A 27,535-nucleotide genomic window follows, 5' to 3' on the forward strand; every position below is an offset into this window, starting at 1 on the left:
AAGGCTAAAAATAGAGCTGAGACGGGGGTTTGGGCAAGCCAGGCAACCCTTCCCAGGGCTGGGAGCAATATGGGGAGGCCAAGCAGTGTCCGTGTGCAAGGGAGAGCGGAGCTGACTGTGGGGAAGGGTCTCACATGTGGCTCCTGACCGTGCTGTGGCAGGGGGGAAGGTGTGAGACCTGCCACACTTGTGTCATGTGAGCTCAGCTGGCTCAGTCCCCTCTGCAGGTTAAAAGCATCTGTCCACCAAAATATATGGGAAAATCCATGCTACTGTGCCACTCCTGATGGAGGGGTACCCGTATGACCATTCCAGCATGATGAGGGTGCCTGGGGCAGCTCTTTCTGGAAAATGATCCTCAAAACAGGGGGTAGGAATGGAAGAGGGGATGATAAATCCAGCATTTTACATAGATGGGTAGTAGGGGTACTGTGGCAAACTGCCCAGTCAGGGGCTACCCGATGCCAGTGTCCCCTCCCCCCTGCTCATACACATCGGGTTTGAGGGTCTCAAATATCTGAAATATCTCAAATATCTCTGCTCTTCAGCTGCCACCTGCCCTGTGCCGAGAGCGGGGGGAGCGTGGGGGTCCCGGGTACTGACCAGAGGGTACCGATCCTCGCACGGCTAGGGCCCCCCCGAGTGGGATGTGAGGAGAGCCGCAGCCCTGGGTGGAGGGTGGGTGGTGGGGAGATGGTCCTGCTTCCCCCATCGCAGAGGGGTGATGTGTGTGCCCCGGGGTTGTGGGCGCAGCTCCCGCCCCTCGCTCCAAGTGCCGGCTCTGGGAGCTTGGGAAAGCGGCGCTTCCCGTCCCAGCATCCCTGCGAGTCCAGTCCTGCGCTTGGCAGCAAAACCGGGGAAGGGAGGGAAAAAAAAAAAAAAAAGCAAAAGGGGAAGGGAAAATGTGAGCGTCCTCGGGGGAGGGAGGGGAATCGGGAGGTGGGCCGGGCTCCGAGAGAGGGCTCGTCCCCTCTTCTCGGGGCTTAATAGACCGACCGCTGCCCGCCCGGTCCCGCCGAGGTCCCTGCCCTCCGCTCGCCTGCCCACCGCTCGGAGCAGCTCCCCGGACGCATCCCGGACCGTTCCCGGCGCATTCCCGGAGGATGCTGTGCGCGGGGCTGGCGCTGGCGCTGTGCGCGCTGCAGCTCGTCCCGGCCGCGCTGGCCGGGCCGCAGCCGCAGCTGCTGGTGGAGCGCAGCGGGGCCCGGCGGCTCAGCAAGGTGAGCAGGGACCCCGCAGCCCGCGCCTCTCGGGCTGCCGGGGGGACTCGGGGGCCGGAGAGGGGGAAGACTCCGTCATCCCGCTGGGATTGCAGGAGACCCGGAGCTTTTCCTATCCCGTCAGGGTGGAAGATCGCTGGTGGGCGCGTGTTTGTGGTCGGGCAGGGGAGTGGGGTCCATGGACCCCTGGAACCCCGCAGCCCCCCGCGCTGGGGAGTAGTGCTGGAGGTTGGGGGGCAGCTCGGAGCAGGAGGGATCTAGTGTTTACAAACACTTCTCAACGCAGAAACCCAGCGGCCTCGTCCTTGGGCTGATCGTATCCCGGCTCCCATTTTGCTGCCCCATGAGTCTTTTCCAGCCCGGGTTCTTCTTCCCTATTCCCACGGAGTTCTGGGTCGGGCTCATTAACACGCGCTGATTAAGACACAGCCGATTACTACGTGTAACTCTCACGCGGTGTGAAGGGAAATATCGCAATTTATTTTCCAGGATTCTGCGCTTGCCCGAGGGAAGGGGGAACTGGTTGGGAAGGCTGCAGGGGGCTCGGCGGGCAGCATTCTGCAGCCGCACACTGATGCTCAGCTCGCTGGAGCCTCTTTGCCTGCAGGCTCTCGGGCTGGGGGCTCCCAGTTCTTGCTCAGTGTCGGGGGTGCAGCCTACCCTTGTCCCGGCTTGTCCTGAGCCCTGTGTCCTGCCCTGGGCTGCTCCCGGCGGGCGAGCGGGATGTGGGATGGGCTGCTCGGCTGCGTGGGCTGCGCTGTGCCCGCTGGGGCTGCCGTGTGGCACCAGGCAATACAGCCTCCACCGGTTCTGCGGCTGCGAGCAGGCAGGGAGAGCCCCACGTCATGCCGCGGGGACACGGGATGCTCCAGCCAAACCTGCTCGGGGAGGGAGCTGGGGCTGGTCTCTGCCATTTGCCTCTGGCAGGCTCAGAAGTGGCTGTTGCAGACAAGTGCTGCGAGCCCTCCACCTTTGAATGGAAGTGTCTTTACTGGTGGTTGCTGGAGAGTTTGGTGTGACTTGTAGGAAACAGACCAGCATGACTCTTAACTCAGACTGGACACATAAGTGATGTTCCTCATTTAGGTGACATCTCCTTACATGTGGATTTTCATTATCCCATAGGACAATGCTGCTTCCCTAGCTCATTTCTTCTCTGGATCAGGATTTGTACTCATTTGTAGCTCAAGATCAGGCCCCTGGGGTGTATCAGGCAGAGGATGAGCCCAGACACTCATCTGGTCCCCGAGTGTGATTCCTGCTCCTATGTGGAACTAGGTGGCTGGAGGTGGTGGATGAGGGCTCACAAAGCAGGGCTGGTCCTGGATGAGGTGGGAGGCTGTGCCAACCCCACAGCCCCTCCAAGGGGATTCCCACACCCTTGCCCAGCATCCCACTGGACAGTGCAGACACCACCTGGTCCCAGCTTGCTCTGACCTGTCCTCACACACCTTGCTTGGTGCTGTTGGCATGAAGGATGCATCTTGCCTTGGTCACAGGTCAGGTGTTGGGAGGCAGAGCTGAGGCAAGTTTGGAAATTGCAGTCTGGTAATCCTCTTTGGGTGTAAAGTACATGCAGAGGCACACGGACAGAGGGTTCTGCAATGTCCTCAGTCCTGGAGAGCTGGGAGTTCAAGAACTGGCACTTGAAGGGGCTGAAGGTCATTTCTCTTTGTGAGCAGATGTTTGGCAGGGGTCAGAGGTGGAACTCTGGATAAGCCTCCTGCAAACACAAGGCAGGTCTTGCCCTGCCTCTAACTCCTCCTGTCCCTCGGTGCTGCAGGTTGGTGGCTTTGCCTGGGAGAACTGTGGTGACAAGAGGGACCCCGTGGTGCTGCAGAGTCTCTCTGTGGCACCCGACCCCATCAGCATCCCGGGGAGCCTGCGTGTCAGCGCGGCTGTCAAGAGTGGCAAGACCATGAGCTCCCCTCTGAAGGTAAGTGCCAGATGTGCCTCTGTGTGGTGAGGGAGGGCAGAGCTTCCTCAAACCACTGGCAGCTGGGAAATGCCTGTCATGGGTACAAGAATGAGCAGCCCTTGGGGAGGGAGGTGCAGAGAGGTGCAGGGCTGAGGACACTGGGCTCTGTAAGCCAGAACAGGGCAGTGGGCAAGGGGAGACCTGTGGTGGGAGCAGACAGTTCAGTAGGAGCCTCCCAACCTTGTCCCTAGGACAGAAACCACCTGAGTCGTTTCATGTCCTGGGGATGTATTGGCTCCAGGAGGGAAGCGAAACCCAAGTGCTGTGGGTGTTTCTGGAGGTCACTTCTGCACTTGTTTTTCAGCAGCCAACCCAGCTGCTCCCTCCAAGGACATGCCACAGCACTGCTCTGGGAGCCTTGGGCCATGCCAGCTACCCTGCAACAGTTTTTGGGAAGTTTTTTTGAATGAGACCGAACATTTCTCTTGTCAAATGTGCATGGGCTGTCTTGAGCAATGCTATGGTGTCTGTTTGGGCCTGGGACTGTGGGCTGAGTGCTGGGGCAGTGAGGAGCCGGAGCTGCAGGATGGGAGCACCCTGGGAGTTTTCGGACAGGCAGAAGAGAGGGGAAGCAGGTGGGGATGTGAGGTGTTGGGTGGTGTTAGCTTAAGGGGTCAAGCTGAGGTTGGAGGAACAGAAGCTGCAGATTGAGAGGAACTGAAAGCCAGGAGGGGGAGGCAGGAGGGGGTTTGGTGACCTCATGGACATCACAAAGATTGCATGATCAGGAGCTGAGGGGGTTGGCTGCTGAGGATCTGTGGGTGCCCCTGCTGATTGTGCTGGTGCTGAACACCTTCCCTCCAGGCAGCACTGGTGGTAGAGAAGGCATTGGGTGACCTCTGGATCCAGCTGCCCTGCGTTGACCAGCTGGGCAGCTGCACCTACAACGACGTCTGCAGCATTCTGGATGAGCTCATCCCACCTGGCACGCCCTGCCCAGAGCCCCTGCTGACCTATGGCATCCCCTGCCACTGCCCCTTCAAAGCGGTACGGCCGCGCCCCGCGCTGACGCTGGCACTGCCAGTGGCTACCACTGTGCCCTCTGGTGCTGGGCTGGCCTTTTGGTTGACCTCTTGCCTGTCTGTCCTCTCTCTCCATAGGGCTCCTACTCCCTGCCAGCCAGCGATTTCGACGTGCCCGATGTGGAACTCCCTTCCTGGATGACCAACGGCAACTACCGTGTCCGGGTGGTGGTCAGCAGTGGCGGGGAGGAGCTCAGCTGTGTCAAACTGGCCTTCTCCCTGCACTCCCACTGAGGGGTGGGACACTGTCCCTCATATCCCCTCCAGCTTGGTCCCCTGTCCTGTCCCATCCTGTCCCAACCCATCCCTGTGAGGTCCATCCCTCCTGCTGTCAGGACGAGGCAGTCCCTGTCCCCTTCCAGCGCCTTCTCCCCTGCTGCACCCAGAGAGGCCCCTTTGGCTGTTCTGCTGTCCCCAAACCCATCACCAGGGTGTCTCCTGCCTGGACAGGGTGGCCTTGGAGCCTAACTCCAGCATGACCTGGGGTTGTTATTTTTTATCCAGTTTCTTTCTTTTTTTTTTTTCTTAATCTTGTCAGGGCAATTTTAGACAAAAACATTCCAGGGAAAAGCAGTATTTCTTGGAGCAGTCCGTGGGGATGAGGGAGTGTTTGGGAGTGCTGGGGCAGGCTAGAGGGATGCAGCGCTAGTTGCAGAGGGTGTTCCTGCTTCCCACCATCTCTGGCCAGAGCATGGAGCTGCTTTGCAGAAGTGTCTCCATGGTGGCTGCAGGAGACCTGTCCCCACACAGCAGCTTTGAACCTGCTGTTGCTGCATCCCTGTCCTGCATGGGGAGCCAGCTTGGTGGCACAAGGCACCTGTGAAGGCACCTCTCCATGTCCCTCCTGTGGCAAACAGGAGCACAAGAGGATGGAAACCACCCGAGCCCCACATGGACATTCCCACTTAGGGGGGACCAAGAGGCTGGTGATGCTCTCAGCAGCAGAAAGCGTTGCTGGTTGATGGCTGTGCTCACTCCAGACGGGACACAAGGGTGTGATACACTGCTGGGGCACAGCCTGGCTGAGGACCAGTCACATTAATCTCATTTTTCCTTTGGGAGTGAGCAGAGGCAGGATGCTGCACTGGGACCATCCTTCCCCTGTGCTGGCAGAGGCACCCAAACACAGCAGCATCATGAACATGGGATAACTGGGAGATGACCATGAAGACCACCAGCCTAGATCCTATTTGGGGGTGTCCTGGCTGTGGCTGGGGACTGTCATGTGGGCAGGCAGTGTCCTTCTTACTGCAGCTTTGGGCAGGGTGTGAGCCTGTCATCACTCCCCTGTGCCAGGTGCCACCAGCCACCCACATCCCTTGCTGTCCTGCCTGCTTGTGTTTTGTAGCCCCTCAATAGGGCTGGTCTTCTACAAGCACTTTATATGCCTTAACTGCTGCGGGTGTTCCTCCACCACGCAGATGTGCTCCCACTGCCTTTCTGTGCCCTCCACTCGCTTTCTTTCACCCTGTGGCTTTGCCTGGAGAAGCACTAACCCTCTGCCCCTGCTCCCCTTCAGTGCCAGGGCAGCAACCTCCTTTTGGGCAGGTTCTGCAGGTTCTTAATAAATCTTTTTACCAGGATATGGAGTTGGTGCCTCTTGTTGCTGGGGGTGACCAGGAGGTGACATTTATTTAGCTGGGAATAGTGTGGATGTGGGTGTGAGCTGGGGGGAGTGGAGGTGGTGTGGTGGGGGCAGCGGTGGAGGATGCTGTGGCCAGTGGAGCTGAGCAGCCCCGAGGCCAGTTCCTGTGTGACAGGCAGGGATCTGCAAATGCTGCTTTGTGATGTGGGGACACAGCCATGGCCCAGGGGGCCACAGCTCATGCTGGGGGGCTTTGAGAGTGTCACTCATCCAGGTGACCTTCTATAACCCTGACACCCGCATGGCTCTGCAGGCCTTGCCCCAAGGCAAGGGGGATCTCAGAAGCACAGAATCAATGAGCTTGAAGAAGATCTCTGTGATGGTGACCTCACTCAGTGAGTCCAACCAGCTGAACACCACCATGTCCCCTTCACCGTGGTGCTGAGTGCCATGTCCAGTCTTTCCCTAAACACCTGCAGGGATGGTGACTCCACCATCTCCCTGGGCAGTCTAATCACTCTCTCTGTGAAGAAAGCCTTCCTAACGTCCAACCTAAACATTCCCTGCGCAGTTTAGCATCTTGTCCTCCTGTCATGACGCTGGTTGCCTGGGAGCAGAGCCCCACACCACACGGCTTCACCCTCCCTTCGGGTAGTTCTAGAGCGTGATAAAGCCGCCCCCGAGCCTTCTCCAGGCCGAACAAGCACAGTTGCCTCACAGTACGGTGCTCCAGACCGCTGCCCAGCTCCGTTCCCGTACCCGGCCGCCCCTCGGGGGCTCGGCGCTCCCGCCGTTCCCCACAGCGGCCTGGGCACCCGCCCGCCGCCAGGGGGCGCCGCCGCGCCGCGCCCGGCCCCGCCCGGCCCCGCCCCTCGCCCTCAGCGCTCCCTACGCGCACGCGCCGCGCTCAGCTGAGCCGCGGTCACGTGACGGCGCGGCCGAGCGAGCGGGCCCGGCAGGGCCGGGCGGCGCGGGGCGGCGGAGAGGTGCGGGACCGGCACCGGGACAGGCACCGGCGGGACAGGGACGGGGGGACTGCGGGTGGGGTCTGTCGGTGGGGGCTGTCAGCCGCCTGTCAGCCCGCCGCGTGCCCAGAGAGCCGGGGGCGCGGTGGATGCGCGGGGTACCGGCAGTGCCGCCGTCCCGTGTGGGTGCTCGGGGCAGCCTGGGCACGCTGACGGGACTCCGGGGCCTCGTTGGCAGCCCTTGTGTATGGGCGGGTGCTCAGGGCTGGGGGTCCTGGCAGCTGACATGTGTGCTGGGGGTGCTGGAGGGTGACATGGGTGTGCTGGGCGTGCTGGCGATGCCCTGCAGGAAGGCTGCAGCCCCCGTGGGGCTCCTCCGGGCGTGCCGTGCAGTGTAGGGGGCACAGCCCCCGATGTGAGGTGCAGGGAAGAGTGTGGGATGCTCTGTGGCAATGGGAGATTGCAGGGGGCCCACACTCTGCAGGCTTCAGTTGTGCCACTCTGTGGAGGGGCAAGGGGAGCTGGGCAGCACAGCCTGGCTGGGGTGGCAGCTGTGGGGTTTGTGCCCAGCAGCCTGCCTGGGGAGAGAAGCTGGGCTGTGGGTACCGGGCCATGCTGTGAAATGCTGGAAAGGTGAATCTGGGCATTCTTGGAGCTGTGGGAGCACAGGGTAGCACAGGGACAAGAGGACTGATGCTGTGACTGGGAGGTGTCAGGCTGGCATGGTCATGGTGGCCTGGGGAAGGCGCTTGTTTGTGGCCTCCCTGCAGGCAGGGCAGGGGGATCTGGCAGTGCTGGCTCTCCCTTGTGTTAAACTGAGGTGGGTTATTACAAGTAGTGCTTTGGAATTAAAGGATTCGACACGCATGGTGGGAAGCGACAGTGAGTTTTGCTGTGAAGCTCACTTTTCTGGAAGATTTCCTGATCTACACGCAGCCCCAGCTCAGCTGGGGAGAGTTGTCATGGTCAGCAGCAAGTAACAGCTTGCTTTTGACTTCTGGCATAGGGCTGTCACTGTAAGGGACGAATCGCTGTCACTACCCCCCAGCTTTCCTAATGGGATGAAATTGCTTCTGTGTGTGGGTGGCAAAAAAAGCACATGAATGTGGTTGAGGAGTTGGGTTTGAAGTGGGAACCGAATGTTCCTGCCTTTGCTGTTTCCAGTGACAAGGAAATGGTGTAGTGGGGTTTTGCTTTGGTTTTAATGTTTTTCTTGTGGATAAGAGAAGTTTTGCAGCTTTTCCTTGTTGGTTGCAGGAGAGCAGAGTGCTCGCTCCCTGCTGCTACGCAACCTTTAATCCAGACACAAGGCAGGCAAGTCACGATGAATGCATTTCCCTGGCTCTTCAAAGCAGAAAGCAGACAGGCCTGCTTGAAAGGGAAAAAAAATCCACAGGGAGCAATCAGGCAGAGTGATGTCAGCTCACTGTGTTTATCTCAAACTCACTGCTCTTGGGTACTTTGGATGCTGTGCAGGCCATCCTTGGGAAGGGTACCCAGTCCTGCACCCCCTCTGCCCACTCTCCTTGCCCTCTGCCAGCCCATGGTGTTTGGCAGAGCCTCCCAGGTTCCTCTGCTGCCCCTTGGGCCTGTCACCGATGACAAATAGCTTCTAACGCTTTCCTTGTGTAAACTCCTGCTGCCGCTCTTCCTGGTCCCTGCCTCGCCGGATCGCCCTGCCTGCGGCAGAGCCGGTTCAGGACACAATTACGTGTCCCAGCTGTGAGGGAGGAGGCTGGGCAGGAGTGATGCATGTGCTGCCTTTGGCTCTGAGTGCCTGCCAGCCAGCCTCACTGCTGCTCCAGAGCCTGGTACTCCATGGGACACACTGCTGCTTCCTGCTGCTGGTGTTGCCTGGTGCCGCAGGAAATACAGCACCTCTGTTGTGGTCTGGATAACTGCTCCAGAGCAGCTGGGATCTGGAGCATCCAGACCTGAGGAAAAACCTTTGCTCCCTGCTACCCTTCTGATCACCAGGCTGGACCCTCCCAGTGGTTGCAGCCCTTGGCTTGTTTTCCACGTAGCAGCCAGATTTGCAGAGCAGTGCTCTGGGGAATGCCTGGGTGTTCTGTGGGTGAAACAGTGCTTGGGTTGCCCAGGCTGAGCATTCCTGGCATGGCCAGATGTGTCGGTCTGTGCTGAGGTTGCATCTGGCAGGCGCTTGCATGACTTAATGGGTTCATGAAGAGCTCTGGCAGGAAACGAGGCAGTTTTTTGCAGTGGTAACATTTCTCTGCTGCTTCCTCTTGCTCCCAGTTCTTTACCAGTGTTGGGGAGTGGGGTTGGGGAGCACCAGGACTGCTGGGGCAGGTGTGAAGCTTGGGGCACGACAGCCCAGCGGAGCCGTGGGGCAGGACTGGATCACCAGTCTGTGGCGCAAGAGCCTTACACATAATTTCCCTGCCTCTGGTGCTCCTTCCCAGTGGGTGTTCAGGATACTGGGTGTGGCATTTGTGGGAATTGAACCAGCTGATTTTTTTCCGGACAAAGACAAGAGGTGTGTGTCCTTGGTGAGACTTACGGTGGTGCTCTTGGCTTGCTGGACACTATTGGAGTTTCTGTTGGAGCAAGAGCTCCAGGCTGTGCAGCTGCCTCATCCTGGGAAGCTCCTTTTCCCCATAGGTACCTCCTTGGCTGTGAAACCTTTGGGGCAGGTGTTTTGCTGTAAGCACATGGTCTGTGCTCCTCTCTGATGGGAGTATAATAAATTTTTGTAAAAATTTTCCTTAATAAAAATTCTTCAATAAGGGAAAAAAAAAGGGAAAAGGAAAGAAAAAGAGAAGTTAGGAAACTTTCCCTTCCCTGGCAAGAGCAAGCTGTTCCCCTTGCAGCACACTGTGTGCAAGTTAAAAGCAGTTACTCTTTCTTGGCCTGTCCACTTGACAGCCCTAGTCCCGAGTGCCAGAGCAGAGGACACAGTGCCAGCATGTCCCCTCCTACCCCACTGCCTGTGGTGTCACACTCACCACCCTTAGAGCAGGGGTGCGTAGCTCCCGTGCCTGACATGAATTGGGTCACATTCAGGCTTTGCCTGCAGAATCCTGACCCCGTTCTGTCTGGGTGTGCCCAAAACATGGGCACGAGCCTGAAGGAAGAGCCAGTGGGAATGTGCCAGGCACCTTTGACCTTAGGACATGCCAACTCTGATTGCTGGGGCGGGAGCATGTGGCTGTATAAAAGCCCTGGAGGAGAACTTGCTCTGGCAGTGCGAGCCGGTCTCTGTGCACAATGGCTGACCCCAAGAAGCCTGAGGATGGGGCTGTTGAGCTGGGCACCCCTAATGCCACTGCCCCCACAGGGACCATGTCCACCCGGCGCCTCCGCAGCGAGGACTACAATGACTACAGTTCCACAGATGTCACACCCGAGGGGAGCCCTCCTGATGGCATGAATGGCTTCGCCCACCCCGAGTCCTACCAGCGCTTTGGGGAGACCAACGGGACAACGTGAGTGACGCTTCCCTCCTTCCTGGGCTGGCCTGGCACTGGGGAGGGTGGAGGAGGTCGTGCTGGCTCCCTGCTGACTTTGGTAGAGGATGGTGGAACTGTGGTTTTATGGGGAGTTCTCACGAGGGTGATGAGGGCACAGCTGTGGTCCTGCATCTGTGGGGTGTTGGCACCAAGTGAGCAGCTGCCCCAGGCTACCCCTCTTTGCTCTCTGGTGAAGCTGGGCTTGCTGGCAGTGGGCAGTGATTGATACTTTTCTCAATATTTTCCCATTGCACTTTCATTTGGTGAGGAATTCTGGCAAGCAAACAGCATGCCCAGATTCAGAGCCAACCATGTTCTGAGGGCTTCCTTGTGCCCAGATGTGCAGAGGATGCTGTCTTTGCCTGACAGAGACTGATTCCTTCAACTCAGACACTTCCTTATGCAGGTCCTTGGTACTGGGCTGTGCTTATGCTGGGTTTTGCCATAAAGTTTGTTTTGCAAATGCCCATCCAAAATCTGGTTGTTCAGTCTTTGCTTTCACACCTAGCTCAGTCCCAGCTGGTTGAGGTGAGTTCAGGGGACAGGATCATGACCTCCATGTGCATTCCCTGCAGCAGTTCAGAGCTGCTGTGGACCCTTAACAGGATAAGCTGTCTGTGGTCTCGGTGTGGGCGCCTGCTGACAGTGACCTCTGCATCTGCTCTCCCTCAGGTGGTACCAGACCCTGATCCATCTGCTGAAGGGGAATATTGGGACAGGCCTGCTGGGGCTGCCTCTGGCTGTGAAGAATGCTGGCATCCTGGTAAGGCAGCTCAGCCCTGCTGTGCTGGAGCTTGTGGGGCAGAGTGACCCTGAGGCACTGGGCAGCTCACATAGCCAGTGTTGGGGGTGTTGGGGCTTGAGTTCCTGCCCAGACACCTCTCAGTGTTTGGTGACTTGCCCATGCTTGCACCCTAACCTCTGTGGCTTTGTTTTGCTGCTGAGACTGTTCCTGCTGCTCCTGCATTGTTGCTGCCTGGTGTGGGGGAGGTCAGTGTGTGAGCTGGGCCTGTGGTTTCCTCTCCTGGGGTCAGGCAGGACTCTGTGTCCAGGTCGTGACCTCTTCATCACCTGCATAGTAGGGATATGCAAAACACTTTGGAATACAATCCTAGAAGTTCTTTGCTACGCCTAAAACTGCCCAAACTTGCTTCTTTTGCATCATTCCTGCCAAGCTCGTGGCTCTGTCAGGTTACTTGGTCCTGGGGGTGCTGGTTCCTGGGAGCTGCACCAGAGCTCTGGTTCAGCCTCCAGCAGTGTTTGCACTCACCCAGCCCATGTAGTTTTGTCTGGAAGTAGAAGGCACAGTGCAGCTCTGCCTCTGGCCATCAGAGTGCAGCCTTCCCCCTCTCTTCCCTGCAGCTGGGTCCTCTGAGCCTGCTGGTGATGGGAGTCGTGGCTGTGCACTGCATGGGCATCCTGGTCAAATGCGCCCATCACTTCTGCAACAGGTAAGGAGCAACTCCCCTTCTCAGCCCTGCAACTCCTACAGTTCTTCCTTTTTGCCCAAAAAGCCCTGGGGTTTTTCTGAAGCCCCTCAGCAGCAAGTTGCCCATGCCAAAGCCTCAGTTGGGAACTTCTTTTTCTCAGGAACTGTTTTGCTTTTAATGTCACTATTTGCCTTGGGAACTAACAGACAGGGCTGATGTGATGATCCTTCTCCCTTCTCTGGACAGGTTCCAGAAGCAGTTCCTGGACTATGGAGGTGTTGTGATGTACGGGCTGGAGGCAACTCCCAGTGCCTGCCTGAGGACACATGCCATCTGGGGAAGGTACTGTTCCCCTGCCCCAGGCAGGGACTCGTCTTTGAGCCTAGCATGTGCTGCAGCTGGGGCAGAAGAGCCTCTGGTCACTGAGCTGTGTCAGCAGATAAGCACAAGTGACATAAAGTGCTGTTTGGCTCACCTGCCCTGAGTGCTCAGTGTCCCTGAGAGGATAATGCTGAGGTCTTTGATCCAATACTGTCCCCAGCCAGATGTGACTTACACTAAATGCCATGGGATAACTAAGTCTCCACAGCATAACAAAGGGGTGAGTAGGGTCTTGCAGTGCTGGCCCATCTTGCCAGACATGGAACATACCCAGTTGCTGCTCCCTGCCCTGTGGGTGTCCCACATTGCATCACACAGATTATTGCCCATCAGGGCATGGGAGCATTCACCTTTTTCTGTGTCCAGGGAGTGTTGCCTCCAGCTCTGACAATTGAGCAGCAGACTGGAGATGCTGAACCCAAAAGGGAGGCTTTTCTTTGTGAAAGGGATGAGATGGGGTGACTGGAGAGCCTGAGATCTGTGAGGCTGGGTGGAGAGAAGGCGCTCTCTCCTGATCACAGAAAAGTGACCTGTACACCCCAGCCTAGGGGAGAGCAGCATTGCTGCACTCTGCAAGTGCAACCCAAGGCAACCCAAGTGGGCTCTTATTTCCTTATGATCTGGCTGACAAATGCTCTTCTTGTGCTTTCCAGGCGTATAGTGGGACTTTTCCTGATCATCACTCAGCTGGGTTTCTGCTGCGTGTACTTTGTCTTTCTGGCGGATAATCTGAAACAGGTTGGACTTACACCTCCTTCATGAGCTGGGGGGAGGTGAGAGGGTGTGAAGGTGCTTGGGTTTTTCTTAGCTCCTGTGTCCTGTGCCCTGCTTTTCCCCAAAGGTCTGGTTTCTGTAGAATATGCTGCTCTGAAAAGCACTCCTCTGCCCAGATATTTTGGAGGATTGGTTTTCTTGTTCAAACAGAGCAGGTTTGCCTAAGAATCTCTGTGATTTTCCAGAGGTGGTGGAGGTGTCTGTGTTGCCCAGGAAAAGTGAGGCCATCCTTAGTGAGGGAACAACAGGAAAGGGATGAAAGCAGGACTGTGCATTTTCTATCCTGTCCCCCTCACTTAATTGGTTTATTGGTGTCGATGATAATGTGTAGGTCCCAGGACCTGCTGTGAACCTCTCTTCTCCCTTCCTTGGATGTGTTTGCATTCCAGTTTCTTTCCTCATCCTGTGGCTCTGAAGCTTAATTACATCTTTAGAGAAAGAGTTTCTTCCTGCCAGGCCTCAGGAGGAAATAAACAGAAAACCTGAACCGCTTGGCTGGCTGCTGTTCTGTAAGAAACTGGAAATAATGAGTCCCCATTCCCAGCCTCCACCAGCTCAGTGCCTTGCAGGCTCTGCTCAGCTTTTTTCCCAATGTGCTCCTACGGTGCTCTTGCAGCAGTGCTCTGGTCACTGCCACCATGGCTGTGCCCTTTGTCAGCTCTTCAGTGGTGGCCATCAGCTTCAGAGGGGCTCCTGGGTAGCAAGGGGGGGTGGGGTCCTTCCAGTGTGAGACTTTTCCTCTGCTCTTGGAGCAGCAGTGAGGAGCACCCATTGTTGGGTGGCAGGAGGAATAAACAGGTCAACACTGGTGATCCACCAGCCCTGAGAGCAGGAGGGACCAGGGTGTGTGCAGGGGCCAGGCTGCTGCTGGCCCCCACCCCTGGGAACAGCCCCTTGCCCCACTTCAAGGTGGGCTTCTTTCTCCTCAGCCCCTCACAGCAAAGGCTGAAGGCTGTCTCAAGCCTCAGGGTAAATTTTGAAAAACCTGCAAATCCACACTAGTTTTTTAGGCCACAGGTGGGAAACCCCTTGGCTTTGGTTTTGGAATTTTTTTGGGTGGGGAGAGGGGAGTGTTGCTTGTTTCTTTTTGTGGTGAGGAATAGCGTGTTAGGTGGAGAGTCATGGTGGAGGTGGTACCTTGGGCGAGGTGCCACTGTGTTGGGCAGGGCTTTGGTTTGGAAAACTGCTCTGGAGCAAGCCATGAAGAGGCAGGGCAGGCTGGGGCTTGAGCAGCACTGTCCCATGGGTGCATGGCCCTGCACTGCCCTCTCCCACAGAGGATGCTGGTTTACACAGTTCTTCAGCTTCTCCTCTGGGGCAGGACTTGCTCTGAAGCAGGTTAAATCAGTTTGCAGACTGCTCTTTGCTGCAGTGACTGGACAGGACCTGGTACCTGAACCAGCTTGGTCATGGCTGTATTGGTGATTCAGGGAGCCTATGCTCTTTTGAGGAATGGCTCGGCCACCCGGTTCCTGGGGCTGAGCTGCCTCTGGAAGTGAGCACATGGCCTGGAGTGCCTTTGGAATGAAAGACCCCAAGGAAAGAATGGTTTGTCATGAGAAAGTGAACTTGGGGGCTAGCAGTAGTTTCCAGATGTCCTTGCATGTGAATGGGGCACTGAAGGACTTTGTGACTTAGATAACACCTTGGTGCAGCAAGAGGGAAAGGATACATTTGGAATTAGCACTTACTGCCTCTTTCCTCTCTTCTCAACTGACCTCGTGGGCAGTGCAAAGATGCAGCCCTTGCTTTCTGTCCTCTGTGTGCCTGGCTGCTGAGTCCTCCTGCTTGGTGTATCTGGGCTTGGGGCAGGATTTGCTGTCCTGGCTCAGGTGCCATAGCCAGTCCCACCTCTGCAAGATAACAGGGATTTGCTTCAGAGCTGTCTGAAAACAGCTTGTTGGTTTGGTTTTAATCAGCTAGCTGTGCTTGAAGTGAGCTCTTGGGGTACTCTGACCCACCTGGGATGAGCTGCTAAGATCTGTGGCTTTTAGACCTGTGTGGTGGAGTTCACCAGGGCTTCCTGTGCTTCCTCAGGTTGTGTCTGCTGCAAATGGGACCACCAATGACTGCAGCTCAAACAGGACAGTGGTGATGACCCCCACCATGGACTCCCGCCTGTACATGCTTTCCATCCTGCCTTTTGTGATGCTGCTCACGTTCATCCAGAACCTCAAGGTCCTGTCCATCTTCTCCATGCTGGCCAACGTGGCCATGCTTGTCAGTCTTGTTGTGATCTACCAGTACATCGTCAGGGTACGTGTGTATGGCTCCACTCTCTCATTTCTGTGCTGTCCAATGTTTTGGCAGGTGGAGGGAGCTTGGCAATTGGGCATTTGGATGCTGGGGGGGTACTGCTTGTTCCTGTGGGTATGATAGTTCCCTCTGCTCTGCAGGGCTTTCCCTGCAGTGTGGGGCTGTGACAGGGAGTGATGGGAACAGGCCAGGTCTTCCGTGTCCTCCCTGTGTCTGAACTCTGCATGGGCTTTTTTCCAGGATATTCCTGATCCCAGAAACCTGCCTCTAGCAGCAGCCTGGAAGACCTACCCTCTGTTCTTTGGCACTGCAATCTTTGCTTTTGAAGGCATTGGTGTGGTAAGTCTGGGCATGTGGCAGTGGGGCTGCTGCACAGGAGGCTCAGCACTGCTTGGGCTTGCTGCAGCACCTGCTCCGCTTTGCAGCTGCAGTTGCAGCTGAACTTTTCTGACAGTAGCCCAAATTCTGGATGATGCTGTTAACTTTAGCTCCAGGCTATCTCCTGGGTCAAACTCTGGTGCTTCCATCTGAGGCTGGAGGAGCACATGCTCCAAACCTCAGGCATTGGTTGCTGCTTTAGAGGTGGCTTTATCTGGCAGTAGATTGGGAATCACACCAGCCTCTGCCTCGGGCTCTTCTGTCTGATGAGGAGTTGTCCTGAGTCTTGTAACCAGGCTGGATCCTGAGGTTGCTTAAAGGGGAGGCCAAAAAGTGTGGCATGAAAAGATGTGATCCTTCCCCCCCCCAGCCCCGCTGCAGGGGCACTGAGATCCCTTTTAGCAGTCGTGTGGCCCCAGCCTGCCCATGCAAATGGGCCTCTCATGCAAGATGCTGTAAATAGACCAACTGTGTCTGTGAAAAAAGCTGGGTGGGTGGGTGGAGAGCTTAATTACTCCCTAAGATGTTGTGAGTTGTTTCCGGGAGCTCCCTTCAAAGGAGAAAAAAATGTTTTCATCTCTTAATATAAGCTGGCTGTGTAAACACAGGGCTGGAGAGGGCCAAATCCATTACAGGAGGAGTGCTTACTGAATGCTATGCCCTGGGCAGAGGGTTCTTGCCAGCACTGAGGCAAAAATGCTCTCTTCCTTGCATGACTTTGAGGTGAAGAAGCAAATCAAAGTTTTTCTTGTCCTGCCTCCTCACCAGATCTGCCATTGTCTCCCTTCTTGAGATCAACACCACCCAAGGACAGCTATAAAGTTGTTTGCTGAAGGCCTATATTTAGTGTCAGTAGTATAGAGGTGGGAGAATTACCTTTCCTTGCTCTTTTTATTGTCCTGCCTGGTTGAAATCTGTGCAGATAAGCTTGCTACAGAGGAGAGTGTGTCTTGGTCTTTCCAGAATTTATTGGGGAAAATAGGATGGTGTAAAATAGTGGGCATGGCAGTGCTGTTTTGAGGTGCAGAGTGTAACGCACCCAAGATTTGGGTGGTTGGCATTGCCCTAAGACCCAGCAGTGGGCACAGCTCCTGCCAAGGGCAGAGAGCAGGTCCCATCTTTAAGACAAGGGTGTGGGTGATCTGTTGGAGACTTGCTATGCTCCAATGGGAGCACAAAAATCAGATTTCCAGTATGGGTTTCTTTTCAGCTGGATTCTCCAGGCTCCATGTGGGACTATCCCATCCTGGTATGGTGGGCTCTGCTTGACCATGGGGATGCCCCTCCTTCCTTTTGGGCCTGAGTGGTATAGAGGAATGGGCAACCTGCAGCTCTGTCATCTTCCTCCTCCTCTTCTCCCAGGTGCTGCCTCTGGAGAACAAGATGAAGAAGCCCCGTCAGTTCCCAGTGATCCTGTACGTGGGGATGAGCATTGTCACCATCCTGTACACCAGCCTGGGTGTCCTGGGGTACCTGCGCTTTGGGACAGACATTCAGGCCAGCATAACACTCAACCTGCCCAACTGCTGGTGAGTCCCTGTAGGCAGTGGAGGGACTGGGGGATGTGGAATGAGGTGCCCAGATAGGCAGGTGGGAGAGGGGGACCTCACTCCTTACGGGAACTAATTTGGGTGAGCTTGAGGAAGCTTAAGGAACTGTGCCATAGACAAACTTCGAGTTTGACAAGGATTGTCAGATGCATGTGCTGGAAGAGGCTTGTTGCTGTAGTGTCTGAGCTGTTGTAGTGTCTTGGAGCTCAGGCTGCTTCATCAGGATCCCTTTGGTCCCTGCCTGAGTAGGTGCAACTCTTGTTTTTTTCCTGGAGCCTTGTTGCATCTTTTTGGGGCTCAGCAGGGCTCTGGCTAGCAGATGTTGAACACAACCCCCATGCAGCCATACCAGAACATCACTGAATTGTGCAAAACCCACTTCTCTTCTCAAATGTAGCACGTGAAAAACCAACCCAAAGCTGGGAGCTCCCAGAGGGAGTGAGATGTGACATCTTCATATGTGGGTTGTGTTCCTTGTTTGCAGCCCTGGAGCTGAAACTCCCACTTTTGGGCTCCACATTGTGCCTGGATGTGGCTCATCTTGAGCCAATGCTTTGCCTATGAGCGCTGGTGTATACCCCAGGGGAGCAGATGAGGATACCCCTTTGTTCTGTGGGGGCTGAGCTCTGCAGCAGCCTCCCAAACCTGTCTGTCCTCTGAGATCTGGTGAAGCCTCCTGGGATGCTCCAGTTTCTCTCTGGAGCCCTGTGGTCTGACCCTGTGCCTGCCTGGAGGGGCTGTTTCTCCTCTTGCCAGGACTGGTGGCTGCTGCAGCAGCTGCCTAAGCTGTGTGCTGCTCAGTCCCTGAGGATGGCTGGCTGCTTAGTGTCATGGCTCCATATTCTTCCACAGGAGAAATGCAAGCCATCCTCTTTGATGGTGTCTGCTGGCTTGAAATCCTGCAAGAGGCCAGAGTGAGACCTGGAGCTGGGGGTGCCTGTCCTCCACTTCAGCCCATCCTCTCTGCTCCTAGTAGCAGCCAGCACCTTGCAGTGGGACTCACTGTCTCACTGTTGGAGTAAATTTGGGCAGGACTTAAGTTTTGAGTCACTGGTGCTTCCACATGTCATCCTGGTAGAGCTGCGCTGCTGGGGCTCTGGAGACAGCAAAGATTTGACAAAAATAGAGCCTGGTTTTGCTTTAATTATTGCTGTGTGGGTTTCTTTTCAGTTTGAGTGCATGGATGTTCATTCATGCTGGGTCTGTGTAGTGACTGCACTGTTGGATGTTGGTGTTGGTGTGGGAAATGATCCTGCTCCTGCCAAGAGCCTTGTCTTGTCCCCTGCAGGTGTTGGGAGCTCTGCCAGGTCCCTGCTCTCAGTGAGGAGGGATGGGGCTGGTGGAAAGATGTGCCTGTGTTGTAGGGAGGTCAGAATCCCACCATGCCAAGCACAGGAAGTGTGAATCCCTTCTGCTCAGTAAGCTGAAGTACAATGTGGAGGGGATGAGATGCTGCTATTTCTCCTGAAGGTGGAAAGCAGGTCATTTCCAGGTTTGGGCTCTGCATGCCACAGCTTGCAATGACATCTGCTGACCTGAAATGCTGCAAAGGGGCTTCTGCAGGGAGTCTCAGCTCTGTGTGCCCTGAGGAATAACACTCCCTTAGAACAGGTCCTTAGAATGGGATTGCTTTGACTTTCTAGGCTACAGAGTATGAATCCGTGTTTCTTTTCTTAAAGTAAACTACTTTTCTGAAAGTGAAGTATTCTAAAGTTACTTTTCTAAAAGTAGCCATAGGGTTTTTGGATAGTGAGAAGAGAATAGCCCTTTGGAAGCAGTGTCTGGGGAAGCCTGAGCATGTGGCAGGCCAGCTGCAGGGAAGGTGTGTTGTGGTCCTTGTCACTTGGCACTCAGGACACCTTGATGTTTGTGCATGTTGCCTCTCGGCAGTAGATGTTGGACTTGGAAATGGGTTATCTTAAGTAAGGGCTGTGACAGTTGAGATAAAGTTTTCACTACCACTCCTGTAGATTGAACCACAGGTGTTGGGTGAAGACTTGCTCTTGAGATGAAAGTCTTGCCCATCCTGCCTCGCCCATGGGTTTTCTTCCTGACAGTAAGAGGCTGGGCTGTGGGAGCTGGTCATAAGGGCTGTGGGTGAGAAGTCATGGGGTTTGCCTGCAGCCTGGGAGACAAGGCACGGATTGTGGTGGAGGTGCTGCAGCCTTCCTTAGCTGTAGCCATTGCCTGGAGGTCTCTGGAGCAGATTTGGTGAGTGCTGCAGGAATCGTTGAGTTACAGGGTGACTAAGGGCTTTTCCAGTCTCGTTTCTCTGAAACCACAGCTTCCTCAAATGAGGAGTGTGTCAGTTCCCAGTGCCCAGGTCTAACCACAGTGTCCAAAATATTGTGCTGCTGTGCAGAAATCCTTCCTTGCCTCCTAGGAAGGGTTGCCTCACTGCACTATGTGAAGGGTGAAGAAATGCTGTAATGAGGAGGAAGCTGTTGAGTTGCATGTGGCCAGTTGAAGGTAATGACAGAGCTTATGGTCCCAGGAGAGTATTTCACTTCTTGCAGCTTTTTGGGATGGCCTGGCATGGCAATCTGGCTGAAGCAGGCGTTGCTGTAGTTGGCAGAGTGCCTCTCCAAGGCCCTACATGGGTCTTTGTTTTCTGTGGATCAAGGATAATGCTTGAATTTTTCCTCTTCTTGGTATTTAAAGTGCCCTTTGATCTTGTTGTCATGGTTCATGACCTGTGCAGGACAGGAACACAGCCTTCTTCTGTACTTTTTTTAATAACAACTATTAATCTTGGATTGCCCTGGAGCACTTTATGGCTTTTATAGAATCCTTTTCTTGGGAATGCAGTGATAAGATATGCCAGCCGTGGGTCGGTGGCTCAAGGCTCCTGTGCACACGTGTGGCTGCACAGGTGCACTCTGGACTCTGGAGATAACTTTGAGTTCAGTTTGCCTCTGGAACCTCAGGGTAATTCAGATTGGAGAGGACACCATGGGATCACTGGGTCCTGTCACCAGCTTAAGTGTTGAATATCAATAAGGACAGTGATTCCCTATCAATCAGGCCCTTAACCATTCTTTGAAGATGCAGCTCTGTCTAATTGCACCTGGTTCTTCTGCTGTGCAACTCCAAGAAGAGCTGTTACTCTCTCCTCCATGCCCTCCTATTAGGCAGCTGAAGAGATTAATAACATCCCCTTTGAACCTTATTATCGTGCTGAATGAGCCCAGGGCTTGCAGCCTCTTTTTGGACAACATGCTCCAGCCCCAGCCATTTTAGTAGCCTGCACTCAACTTGCTCTGCAGAATAAGACAGTGTCCTGTCCTGGACTATCAGGGCTGGACACAATACTCAAGATGCACAAGCCCCAAACAAGAAAATAATCTCTTGATCCTTGTCCTTAACCTCCTGGCTGTGCTTTTGCTAGCACAGCCTGCTCTGTGATTGACCTTCATCACTGCAGGGTGCTGCTACTGGCTCATGTTCAGTCTGCTGCCCACCAAGACCCCGAGGTCCTGTTCTCCTGGCCCCAGCCCTCACATGTGTGGGAATTTGTGTTTGCACATGAGCTTTGCTTGTGACATCATGTTGTTGCTCTGAGCTGTGTCAGCCATTTCCTCCAATTTGATCTTGCTTGGAATTTGATGAGAATGTGCTCTGGGTCACTGAAAGCTCATCCAGGTCACTGATGAGGATATTTCCATGATTACGCCTTGGCAAATCCCTGCTGGCTGTTTGCTGTCCAGTATGTGCCTGGAAATAGATACCAGGAGGACTTAACCCATATTCTTCTGGGGATTGAGGTGAGGCTGATTAGCCTGTACCTTCCCTCATCCTTCTTGAAGGTGGATATTATTCTTCTCCCAAGGCAGTAGGTCCTCTCCCTGAGCACCCTGCTCTTTTGAAGATGATAAGGTGGCTTGAGGCTCCTGTTGGCTGCAACCTTGAATACATCTGGACTGGTCCCATAGACTTGTGTAACATTCCATTCACTTAGGTGATCCCTAACTCTATCTGTGGGTAATGTTTGACTCTGCCAGACTCTGCCACTAGTGTTCAAAGGTGTCTTGCATGGGAATACTTAGATTTCTCTGATTTAAGGCTGCTGTAGAAGGTGGGTGCTGAGACCCAGCATACAGAAGGGCACGGGCCCAAAGAAGGTAGAGGGAAGGCAGGAGCCAGATACATTCCTCAGCTTGGATCCACCCCATATTTACCCAAGTGGTATGGCCAGGACTCATGTTTCCTGCTTGGTTAGTGTGTCTTGAGTTGGGGAAGGGTTAGGACCATATGTGAGGTAACTAGATATTACTTCTCTTCTGGAGAGGCTTTTTCTCCTGCTGGGAAGCTGAGGGCAGAGATGGGGTGGGAGGTACCTTTTGGTCACTTGAGATGGGCTCTCTCCTGCAGCCACCCTGTATCACTGCAGGATCTGGGACATAGGGAGATTTGTCTTGGGGTGAGCCCAAGGTGCTGTTTGCAGCCTGTCTGCACTCTGCCTTCCTTCTGCTCAACCCAAACTGCTCTTTTAATTCTCTTCCCCCCAGACATGTACCATGCAGCGTTCCAAAAATAGCTGCTCTTTTTTGTTTGATGGAGGAGGCTGAGTTGCCTGTTCACATGACTTTGGTTTTGGAACACTGTGATGTTCACTCTGCATGGAAGCCCAGACTTATCCCAGCAGTGCTGTCCTCTTCCTCAGAAGCCAAGCAGCAGCTGGAATGTGTAATCATGGCTGCAGCTGCTACATGTCTTTGCTGTCACTTGCTCAGTGAAGGTCCATGTGAATTAAATGCATCACCCCTAATTTTCTAAGGGTGTTCAGGAGTTGAGACCCCTAGCTCACAAAAGTCCTTGCAGAACATTCCTTTTCTGCTGTTGATGTGGCAGGGGCTGGAGCAAGGGCCTGTCTCACCGTGTCCTTGTCCTTTGCAGGCTGTACCAAGCTGTCAAGCTGCTCTTCTCCTTTGGGATTTTCTTCACCTATGCCGTGCAGTTCTACGTGCCTGCCGAGATCATCATCCCTCCCCTCGTGGCCCGGGTGTCGGAGCGCTGGGGCTGGCTGGTCAACCTGCTCCTCAGGATGGCCCTGGTCTGTGTCACCTGTGAGTACAAACCACCTGGTCTGACTTTCCCTATGAGGTTGTGGTGCCTTCTTCCCACTGAGCCTTCACCCCTCACCCTAGCACCTTTAGTCCTGCTGGTCAAGCCCTCACCCTCACAGCTGGTAGTCCCTGGGCCTGGCTAATATAAACAAGGTGCCTCCAAGGAGCAGCAGCAGTGATCCTTTGCCCCCTCTGGTCCCTCTGTATGGGACCAGTCTTCTCAGTGGAGGAGTAGGAAGCTGCATTGTTTAGAAGTGGCAGATCCCCTTGGAGCCTCAGGCCTGGGGATGGCAGTTTTGCAGGACGTTGAGTCCCACCAGGGTTTGCATGGAACACCCAGCACAGGGTTCAGTGCCAGGGCAGCCTAGCCTAGAGGCTGTTTTCTGTAGGCAGTGTGCAGCCAGGCTCCCCGTGCCTGTGTGATGGGGCACAGCTGCAAAGGAGTCATTGACTGTGAGGGATGGGGCTGTTCTTGTGCCCACACACTCACTGCAGCGTGGAGCACAGCAAGAGACATCTGGCAGGGGTAGGTGACCCATAACCAGAGCTGAGGGGTGCTGCTGGGCAGGTGTGCCTGGAGCAGCCCCACAGGGTACCTTCCCTTCATGGTGTGTGATGCCTGTAGGAGGGTTTTGCTGGAACAGGCTCCTGGCTCAAGCCAGGTGGACCTTTGGGAAAGATATGGAGCGAATCAGGTGCTATCTGATTTTGGCTGGCTTTGATTCCTGAAGACCAAGTGCTTGCTGTTGTCAGCACAGCTGAGATGCTTGACTGAGCTCCCTGGCGTCCCCTGCTGAAATGGAGCTTTGCTCCGTGGCTTGATGCTGCTGATGCACCAGAGCTGAGCATCAGGGACCTGGCCCGGTGTCCCAGCTGGCTTTGGCTTGGGTTTGAGAGGAGCATGGTGCTAACTCAGGGGTGGTGGAGCTGGCTGAGAGCAGGGTGCTGCTGTTTCTGGTTCTCACTCATGAAAGGCCAGAAGTGCTGCATTAACAGAGGTGGGCAAGGCCCATCTCTCTGCTGACTTCCTGAAGCCTTGATGTCCTCAGAGGGTGCAGGGATGAAATCCTGCCATGCTGGGCGATATGCTCTGGCCACCCTCCTGCTGTGAGTGAACTTGGAAGTTGCTTGTGGGGTTGGAGCCTCTCCTGGAGTGTGTTGGGCTGTGCCAAGCCATGGAAGTGAAGGCTTGGAGAGATGGGATGGCTTTAGGCATCAGCAGTACCCTCCTGTTTGGGGGTAGGGGGGCAGCAGAGGTGTTGGTGGAAGGATGCAGGTTCCTTTGTACCTCCTCCCCTTACCCTTCCTTGTAAGGGATCTCTGTGGCTCCTGCTGAGGATAAAAGCAATTGGGGGGTTGCATGAATATTCATTGGATGGTTGTGTGGCCGCACAACAAGCCCCCACCAGGGCTTTGGCTCCCAAAAAGAGGATGCAATCTGGTGTATGGGTGTCTTTCAACCTTAAACTTCAAAACCAGCATGCTTAAAACCTCTTTGAATTAATACCTGCAGAAATCAGACCGTTTCCCCGGAGGCTGAGGACTGCAGCTGGTGCTTCAAATCTGCTTGTTTTAGAGGGGAGTTAATAATTTTGTTTACTTTTGAGTCAAAAGAGCAGTGTGGGGTGGGCTGAGAATGCTGTTGGAGGGGAGCTGCTCTGCTCTCCTCAGAGGCTGCTGGAGCAGGGATGCTGCTTGCAGCAGTCACCTGGCAGGACACTGCTTTGGCTCTGTTCAGGGCTGAGCACCAGGATAAACTGGCTCAGGACCTTTGTTGCTGTTTCCCTTGGTGAAGGGATGGTTTATCTCTAGGCTTATCCAGATGACAGCAGTGTTGTAGTGGTGGCACAGTCAGTCTCCCAAGCTTTCCTTCTGCAATTCCATGGGTGATCTTTGGCTTAGGGAGGCTCTCTTGCCTGTAGCTGATTGTCAGGAAGAGAACAAATCCCTCCAATAAGGAGTCCTGAGATGTCCCTTCTCCACAGGGGCTGCACCTGCCGTGGTTCTAGGTGTCTCCTGTTTCAAAGCAGAAAAGCTTTTGTAGCAATAAACCAATTTATTTCTCTTGGTCACTGCTTAAGCAGTGAAGTCTGCTTTGTTTGCAGTGGGTTCTCTTGCATTGTGCAGAGCTCTGGTGACATCCCTCTGTCCCCTCCTGGTGCCATGCAGGAGGAGGAGCAGGAATATTCCTAAACTCTCACCGCTGAGCTCAAGCTGTCAGGAGTCTCTCAGGGGGATTTTCCTTGGCTACAGTTTTCACCTAACAAATGAGTCCTACCAAATGTTCTCCCCCGGGCTGTGCCGTGGGCGTACTGCTGCTGGAGCAGCTCTAAACACACGCAAACCACATGGATTGATTTGGAGTGGGGGGAGATACCTTTTTCTTCGCTTCTCCTGCTTTTATGGGGTTTCTGAGGCTTTATGGCTCCCCAGGTGCGGGGAGCAGGAGTGCTGGCTCACACAGGGGGGTCGGGAATGCTGGCAGCCAGTGGCATCCATCCTGCTCAGCCCTGCAGCTCGCTCTGGTGGCGCCCAGGGCAACAAAAAGGCTTGTTAATTTAACAGCTTAATTGCTTCTTGGGGAGGAGTTGCTGGAAAAATATGCAGCCTTGTCTTCTGTCAGGGAGGAGGGCAGAGGTGGGACTCAGCCAGTGCCATCCCTGGGTGGGGTTTTGCTAACTTTGACACAGGGAGGTGCCTCTCTGCCATCTGGGAGGTGGCAGCACTGATGTCGTGTCCATTCTTTCTCCAGGCGTGCTGGCCGTTCTCATCCCGCGCCTGGACCTCGTCATCTCCCTGGTGGGCTCCGTCAGCAGCAGCGCCCTGGCTCTCATCTTCCCCCCACTGCTGGAGATTGCCACCTACTACTCCGAGGGCATGCACCCCCTTGTCATTGCCAAGGACATTGCCATCAGCCTCTTCGGCTTCGTGGGCTTCGTGGTGGGCACGTACGAGGCGCTGGTGGAGCTGGTGGCACCCGCGGCCACCGTGGTGAATGCCACCACTGTCCTGGTGCAGTGACCATCCCCTCGCCCTGCTGGCCCCTCTGGATTGTGAGCTGGGGGTGCATGGACACCGGGCACTGCTCTCCTGGGAACGGCCTCCCCTCTCCTCTTGGGAAGTGTGGTGGGTTTGGTCTGTGAGGGGACGGGGCTGCCCAGCACCACGGCCCAGCTGCAGCAGGATCCTGCCCTGGGCTCTGTCTGAAGGTAGGATCTAGGCTGGGGCAGTGCCTTCTCTGGGGGCTCTTAGGGCAGGTGGTAAAGCAAAACAGCTCCTCTGTAAATAGGCACTTTGAGAGGTGAGGAATCCCAGGGATGTAGATTTTATTTTATTATTTTTAAAAATCCTAACCTTTCCATATTTCCCCTGTCCCTTCAGTCAGGGCGGGGAACAGGGACTACTCTTTTTTTGTGCCAGTTTGATTTTTTTTTTTCCCCCTGAGCACTTTATTTTTACAGCAACAGACAAACCTCAGCTCAGGTTAGAGAGCGTGGAGCTCCCTCCTCACCTTGGCCTTGTGGGTGAGAGCCTGAGGTGCGGAGCGTGCTGAGGCCCACAGCTCTCTCTCAGTGGGATCCCCATCCGTGTGCACTGGCTCCTGCAGTGCTTCAGCTCTGTTTCCAGCTGCCTTGAGCAGGAAGTCTGAGCAGGCCCTGGAGCTGGGCACTGGGGGGCTTTGCTGACCCTTGGTCCATGCTTTCAGTAGTGACACTTCTCTATCTCCATCCAGTGCACAGCCCAATGCTTGGCTTTCAGAAACTTTACAGAACTGAGGTGTGTGGGGAGCAAACAGGCTCTGCCATAACCAGGGGCTGAGCTGGTCGTTTTTGGGTGGGATGGGGTTTCCCTAGGGGTCACCACATGCTTGCCCACACACCACAAGAATACATCACCTTGTTTACAGTGCCTGAGCTGGCCCTGGCACGCTCCACCTGCCTCTGCAGGCTGATACTGAATGTCAAATCACACACAAAAACTCCGTAATATTTCTGTTTTTAACCCTTCCTCTCCTGGTTGCACTCCCTCTGCATCCTCTTCTTCTGCCCAGCTCCTCTCCTCCTGTAGAATGCAGCTCCCTGGCACTTCTCCCTGTGCTCCTGTTGCTTCTTTTGTTGTGGCTGGTGCATGCCTGGTGGGGATGGTCCCGTGGTGCTGCTGCTTTCCTTTCTCTGAGAGCCCAGCTTCCTCCCTAGAGAGTTTCCTCACCTTTCTACTGGATTTCTACTTTTTTAAGACAAGGGAGCAAATGCATCCTCCACAGGACAGGTTGAACTCCTGCCTGTTAACACAGCATCACCCAAATGCCAGCTCTCTCTGGAGAGCCTTCATCCCTCATCCCACTGCAGCCATGTCTCCCTGGGGGTGGGCAAAGGCTGCTGGTGGTGGGAAAGGAGGCTGAGTACAGCACCAGTGGGCTGTGTTCCCATCTTTGGTGGAGGGTGAGGTTTGCAGTTATTTTTGGTGTTTGGCTGGGTTCTGTGAGGGGAAGGCTGTGTGGAGCAGTGTCCCTGCAGCCTGCCTCTCCCTGGGTGCTGCTTGTGTCTGCACTGTGCCTCTTTGCTGGCAGTTCTGGGTGCCACATGCCGGAACGTGGACCCATGGCCAGGTGTGGGGTGGGTCTGTGCCACGTCTGTGCCCCCTTCCAGCCCCTCTTCTCCCTGCATCTCTTGGGGCTCACCTCGTCTTGTCCACGGCTGTGCTGGGGAAGGTTTTGGCTTGGTCAGAAGCAGAGCAAAGCTTTAACTCAAATCCTCCCTCTGGAGGGCATCGTGGGGATAGAAAGGAAGCACCCAGGGCTTGAAAGGGGCTCCAGGGCATGACACAAGCGGGACAAGTGCAATATTCATGTCCATCTCTGTGTACTGACCCCAGCGTGGCCCTTGGGGTTGGGTTTGAGTCAGAATTGTCAAGCAGAGGAGAGAGTGCTGTGAGGAGCAGGGGATGTGTGATGCTTCCCCTTGCCTTGCTAGTAGTGCACTCAAAGAAGGCTGGCCACATTTTAGGGACAGCTGTGTGCCAAGGCATGTCCCTGGCCTGGCACTGGGAATCCAAACTCACTTTGCAAGCAGCAGTGAAGACCTCATTTCCAAGGGGGCTGGGATATCACAGAAGCATTAAATAGGTTTTGCAGCTCTTCCCTTTTAATGGGGTGGGCAGGGGTGTTTGAAGATGGGACAACTTATGCTGGTGACTAATGTAGTGTGAGGGGCTCTGCTGAGCCAGGGGTCAACGATGGACACGAAAACTTGACACTTGTGTATTGTAGGCTGCTCAGTAACCAAGAAACTTGTCTGTGTAAATATAGCAATGCTCATGTCCATGTCTTGTGCCTATGGATATTGTCAGTGTACAGCACAGGTGCCTGCCCAGCGGGAGAGCTGGCGCTGCACCTGAATTATGTATCTTACTTTAATCAATAAATATGATCTATTTTTTATGTGTAAAGGCTTTGGGGGT

General features: G+C 54.9%; 2 protein-coding genes across 2 annotated transcripts; both read left to right on the top strand.

Annotated features, from left to right (window-relative positions):
* Positions 1-945: 945 nt before the first annotated feature.
* On the top strand, positions 946-5,796 carry GM2A (ganglioside GM2 activator). Its single transcript, XM_084215861.1, has 4 exons — positions 946-1,220; positions 3,004-3,156; positions 4,003-4,185; positions 4,299-5,796. The coding sequence occupies exons 1-4, from the start codon at positions 1,104-1,106 to the stop codon at positions 4,452-4,454; spliced, it is 609 nt and encodes a 202-aa protein (XP_084071987.1). The 5' UTR covers positions 946-1,103; the 3' UTR covers positions 4,455-5,796.
* A 932-nt stretch (positions 5,797-6,728) lies between these two features.
* On the top strand, positions 6,729-27,515 carry LOC311159680 (proton-coupled amino acid transporter 1-like). The gene is made up of 11 exons (XM_084215881.1): positions 6,729-6,791; positions 10,069-10,216; positions 10,913-11,003; positions 11,603-11,691; positions 11,917-12,012; positions 12,705-12,789; positions 14,863-15,081; positions 15,322-15,420; positions 16,822-16,988; positions 21,906-22,075; positions 24,828-27,515. The coding sequence occupies exons 2-11, from the start codon at positions 10,074-10,076 to the stop codon at positions 25,094-25,096; spliced, it is 1,428 nt and encodes a 475-aa protein (XP_084072007.1). The 5' UTR covers positions 6,729-6,791; positions 10,069-10,073; the 3' UTR covers positions 25,097-27,515.
* The last annotated feature ends 20 nt before the right edge of the window (positions 27,516-27,535 follow it).

Source organism: Fringilla coelebs (genome assembly GCF_963513975.1).
Source record: "Fringilla coelebs genome assembly, chromosome: 15".
Taxonomy (NCBI): Eukaryota; Metazoa; Chordata; class Aves; order Passeriformes; family Fringillidae; genus Fringilla; species Fringilla coelebs.